This window comes from Nicotiana sylvestris, chromosome 2 (genome assembly GCF_000393655.2).
Source record: "Nicotiana sylvestris chromosome 2, ASM39365v2, whole genome shotgun sequence".
NCBI lineage: Eukaryota > Viridiplantae > Streptophyta > Magnoliopsida > Solanales > Solanaceae > Nicotiana > Nicotiana sylvestris.
Window position 1 is genome coordinate 1,584,148 of NC_091058.1, and position 6,003 is coordinate 1,590,150.

The 6,003-nt window shown below is 36.6% G+C and overlaps 1 protein-coding gene across 1 annotated transcript; it reads right to left on the minus strand.

Moving 5' to 3' along the window:
- Positions 1 to 1,639: 1,639 nt before the first annotated feature.
- Positions 1,640 to 3,969, minus strand: LOC104210185 (transcription factor TCP20). Its single transcript, XM_009759007.2, has one exon. The coding sequence runs from the start codon at positions 2,906 to 2,908 to the stop codon at positions 2,021 to 2,023; it is 888 nt and encodes a 295-aa protein (XP_009757309.1). The 5' UTR covers positions 2,909 to 3,969; the 3' UTR covers positions 1,640 to 2,020.
- Between the last annotated feature and the right edge of the window lie 2,034 nt (positions 3,970 to 6,003).

The following is a 6,003-nucleotide window of genomic DNA, read 5'->3' on the forward strand; positions in this document are numbered from 1 at the left end:
ACATGGAATGTACTAAAATTTTAGTTAATTTAAATTCCTAAAAATTTGGAAAGAAGCTTAAATTACACTTTTGTCTAGTGTGAAATTTATTCTTAAAGAGCAAAAAAGGCGAACGATATTTCGCTAAAGGCCTTCGTGCTTTTAATATAGTATATAGATATATAGATAGATAGATATAGATATAGATATTAAGATATTAATATAGATAGATATAATAAATCTTTATTTTATTGTTCTAGCAATAAATACAATCTTGTATCCGCTGATAAAAATATCTTTGAATCTAATAGTCTTAAATATGTCATGTGAAACGGTGAAACTAAAGAGTTACTGAACATAAAAAGATACTTTTAAAACAAATTTTAAAAAACTATAGTAAAGCACAAAAATTGAAATAGAGGAAATATTTACTACTCAAAGCACTTATTAACCTTTAAAGTAGACGGCAAAAATCAGAAGGCTAGAATGTATCTTCATTACATTGGATTGATGAAATTAATTGAACACTTGAATTCCAATCGCAAAAAAGACAAGGAAAAAGCTAGGTAATTTTCGGATGATGTAGGTACCGGGTGCTAGTCAAATAGTCTAGTTAATATTTTTTTTGATTGCACAAGTTAATTTTTTTTTATTTGGATGTCCTAAATATTAGGATTTCATGTGTAGTAATTCAAATAAGGAAAACTTTAATAAACAAAATTTTACTTGATTTTAAAGTGCTAAATATAAGGAAAATAATATAATGACTATTTTGTCTAATGTAAACTCTATTTTAAAAGGGTAAAAAAGGCGAACGACATTTCGTTAAAGGCCTTCGTGCTTTTAATATAGTATAGATATAGATAGAGGTAATGTTGTAATAATAATAATGCTACAATTGATAGTAATTGTTGTAGTAGTAGTAGTGATAATAATAATAATAATAATAATAATAATAAAATAGTGAAATAGAGAATTAAATTATTAATAACTAGGAAGCACAAGAAAATTAATTTGATGAAAGGTAGGACAAAATTGGACGTCAACACTCATAACAACATACTCCATGAATGATACACAATGCTTCTTCTATAAGATTATACATAAAATACTGGAACGTACAATCAAAAAGATATTTCTTTGACCACTTTTAGGCCATATGGCCAGAAATAATACATTTCTCAAAACTGCTTCATTAACTGAAAGATTGACTTGAAAAAAGAAGCTCAGTAAAGCACTGACCTTTTTTCACAGCAAGTAGAAGATACCAATTCTACAGCACTCTTTAAGAACATTGAACTTGCTAAAGGATGGAACTTCACATTATTGAAGCTTGGATCTTCTAAAGAATGCTTCATCTTAAGAAAATTAGCCAAACAAAAATAAGGAAAGCATTATTGTCTCTCCCCCTAAGCATTCAACTTAAAGAATTATTTTTTGGAGCTGAGTATTTGGCTCTGCTTAGCTCTGTAGTTATTAAGTCAAAATTGAGTGCCAGAAATTGCATTTTTGCGCAGACAGCCTTACCCTACATTCCTACAAGAGGTTGTTTCCACGACTTGAACCCGTGACCTCCAGGTCACATGGCAGCAACTTTACCGATTACGCCAAGGCTCCCCTTGAAAGATTAAATCAGTTATTGAAGACAGAAAATTGCTCGTGTATATATGATTTCTATGTTTATTTCAACAAACAAGGTACAGGCACTCCACTTGGCATTTGGATCTAAAGGGCAAAATGAATGATAAAGATTTTCTGCACTTTTTAAGAAGACATTTCCTAATAATAAAACCATTCACCAAAAAAGCCTCTAGCTCAGTAAACGCCAGTATCACTTTATATATGTACCCTACAAATTGGAATATGTTATGTGAAAAGCTCTACTATCCTGATCCTTGAGAATCATCCTCGGGAGAATTTTGTTGTTGTTGCTGCTGCTGTGAATGGTGTATTCTTGAATGCCCCATCTGCTGGTAAATCTGGCTCAAAGATTGTAAATTCAAACCCCCAATATGACCATCTTGTGATAATCCAAGCTCTATTATCCTGATCCTTGAGGATCATCCTCTGGAGAAAGCTGCTGATGCTGATTTTGTTGTTGCTGTTGTTGTGAATGGTGCATTCTTGAATGCTCCATCTGCTGGTAAATCTGGCTCAAAGATTGTAAATTCAAACCCCCAATATGACTATCTTGTGATAATCCAAGCTCTAACCCAGGTAATTGCTGGGGATTAGCAGCACCCAATATAGAAGTAAAACTCATAGGATTCAAATTGGTGGCTGGTAAGTCAAACCCAGAGAAGCTAGTAATCTTTTGTAAATAATTTGAACTCTCAGTGGCCAAATTGGTTGTTGATGGGGGCCATATTCCTGTTGTAGCCAAATGGGGTCTCCCAAAATTCCCATTAACCATAGGCCAATTGGTCCTACAAAAACTACTACTACTACTAATACTGCTACTTAATTCACCCATTTTTTGCTGCAAACCAGCAGAAACAGAGATCCCCTGTTGCGAAATAGAGGATCCAGTCACGGCTAAAGCCGAGGCTGGAATTGTTCCATTGCCTGTTGCAGCAATTATGGAAGGCTCCGCTTGCTGCAACAGCCACTGGATTGTTTCACCATCAGATTTATGACCCAATTCACGTGTGAGTTGAAAAATCCTAGCAGCACAAAGAGCAGGCATGCGTATTCTCCTTCCTCTGCCTTCAACTTTTGTATGCCTATCTTTATTGGAACTTCTTTTTGGAGCCAATTGTTGCTTCTTTGTTTCGTCTTTTTCTGAATTTCCAATCTGGAAATCTTTGATTTCTACAGGATTGTTCTCCCCCATATTGCTGCTGTTATTGGTATTGATATTTTTGGGACTTGGGTGGCTCAAGAAGTTTGATATCTCCTCCTGCGGCTGCTTTGAACCCTTGGGATCCATGAACAGATGTGTCTACTCAATAAACTATTCAAAGTTGTTTTCTTGTTACAAATTACTATTAGAAAAAGTGAACAAATATTTCTTTATTATAGAAGAAGATGACCTCACAAACATGGGAAAAAAAACAAAGAATAACTACAGGAGGTTTCTCTGTTTGCTCAATTGCTCTGAACTTGTTCCATTTACTGTTGTAGTATTCTTTCCTTGTGAAAACTGTATGGAATTTTGGCAAAAGTTCTGATGTTGATAGACTGCTCCTTGGCTTTTTGAGGTAGAAAAAAAGGTTCACATTGAAACAAGGACGAAACTGGAAACCAAACAGTCAAATCCCGTGACTGAGCTTCGGGCAGGTAATGGGAAATCATTAATCGAACAACTCAACAACAACAATCTAGTGTAATCCCACAAGTGGGGTCTGGGGAGGTAATATGTACGCAGACCTAAAGTTAGGAAATTTATTTAAATTGCGCGATAATCTGTTCCTTCAGGGGCATGGGATAAAGAAAAAAGTTAGTAAAAATAACACCATCGTAAAAGAAGAAAATTACAATAAACTGACAACCCATAAATGTAAGAATGCGGAATCATCTGGTATTATACTTGCATAAAGCACATAGATACAGCTATACAAAATAATCTAGTAAGTAATTATCATTTTTATAATAAACTACATAATACAGTATCAGATGATCGAGAAGACGAAACAACATTGTTATAAAATAATAAATGACGGGCTCTTTTATAAAATACAAAAATTTGGGACAAATTTTAATAGTGATAGATGGTTTTGGGTAATCCTTTACCAAACATTTTTTTCAAAGTAAATGTCATATTAATTATAATTATGCAAACTAAACCACACAAAAATATATTCTAAAAACGTAAGAGTTGAAACGAGTTTACCGGATTGCCGAACAACTTCTTGAAAATTGAAAATCGTTGAACACTTGAAAACTTCAATTCAACAACTTCACAATTTTTCACGAAATTTCAACAATAAATTAAGTAATTGTAGTAGAGAGATTGAGAGATATTGATGAATTGGTGAATAAAAATGAAAGAATGAGGGGTATTTATAGTTGAGAAATGGGGAAAAGTGTAATTATATAAAGTTTGGGGGCCAAATGGCCATTTTTTAAACTTAAAAACGGTCATATTTTCAGCCCAAACGGCTAGATTTTAAATATGGCCGTTAGAGAATTTTAATTTTTTTTTTTAAAAAAAAATAGTCGTTGGGCCCGCCAGGACCGGCCCAGGCCCGCCTGACGGTCCCGGGCTCGTGGGCTCAAACATGAAGACCGGCCCGTGACGGGCTTAGGAGGACCACCAGGACCGGCCCACCAGGCCCGTTAGGACCGCGGTCCCGGTCCGGTCCAGGCCCGGCCCACCGAGCAGCCCTAGTTTTGAGTTTTGGGAATTTGCCAAAATATGGATAAAATTTATGAACAAACGTGTATTGCCAAAAAAAAACCAAATAAATTTTGGCAAAATCTATGGCCAAAAAGGTCCTAATTGATTGAATAATTGACCATCAAGTAAATAATAGAAACACATGTTGGAGACTATATTTGAGTCCTAACGTGTATTACATTGTTTTGTATGATAATTGTAGCTAGTGATTTGGGGACCGAATAATTCATAGCATGACTGAAATGGAGACTCATACGGCCATGCCTTTGAAGTTATGCTTTAGAATGGAGTTTTACAATAACATAATTCATTTTCTACATCATTAAACAAGAGGTGTTTACTTCTACATTAAGCAAGATTATTGGATTGACAATAGCGCATCTGTAAATTGTACTCCTAAGAGGCTGAGTAAGCAACGTGAACATATGAACAGGAACTGGTTTGGGTAAAGAAAGAAATACCTTATTGTATGAGTCCAAATTTGACCGACCTCGACCTATGACGAGTATGACAAACGACCAAGTACCTTCGAATCGGCGTCCCAAGGAAGATAACCTTAGGGCGAAAGAAGAAACTGCATGACCCCTACAGTAGTGTAATCCCATTAGGGGCCATTAAGAATATTCCGCCGAATATTCCCTGTATTTGGTTGTTTACAATTCCGAAGGGTTTTTCTCTAGTATATAAGGGGGAAAAACGACCTTGTAGGGGGGGGGACTCTGGAAAACTTACCAATCTTGAATGAAAAGAAACTTCGCAACTCTCTTCCTTTTACCTATTATTATTCTAGAGATTATTATCTTCAGCTACGATTTACCCCTTCATCTTCGATTGATTTGTTCAAAAAGGTCTTAACATCTTTTGAGTCATACAATTTGGCATTGTCTGTGGGGATTTCTATAGCTGAAATCATAGTTCTCTTCTAGATTCCTAAAAGTGATAATTGCTTTTCTTCAAACCTCATAAAAACCAACAATGGCGGGAAAAGAAGCGAGGCTGAAGGCGATAGCAGATGTCTCGAATAATCTCTTGAACTCCCTCAACAAAGCCGGTAGAGAAGACAATGAGAATACAATACCAATAGCTACACCGGAGGGGGAAAACTCACCTCTTCCACACGGGGATCTAACGATCTTGCGCGAAAGGGAAGCCTTAACATCCACAGTGGGGGAAGCACCACCAACAGTCAAAAAGCTGCTAGAAGAATGGTTAACAAGTGCTTTGAGCAGCATGCTCGAGAAACCCATTCAAGGAGATGTCGAAGACGTACCACCTACAGAAATCGCAGCTACCGCCGATGAGCCAAGCGCTACACGAGCAGGTCACACACACACTGTTACTAATGCAGGTGACGATGCACTATGGTCATCCTAAAGAAAATGGAAGAGATGGAAAACGAGAACAAAACACTACGCGACCAGATGAAGGAACATCAGGAGAGGGTCGACAAAATACCAGGCGTTCCGAAGCTATTACCAAAACGCGATGTGGGCCGATTCGTCGAACAGCCTTACAGCGAAGGGGCTGCTCCACACTCTATTCCAAAGACCTTCAAAATGCCGCCATACTTGAACATATATTACGGGACCACGGACCCGGAGGATCACTTAATCCATTATGTTACTGCAGCAAAGGGCAATGGTCTATCAAAAGAACAGGTACCGTCTGTGCTACTAAAGAAGTTC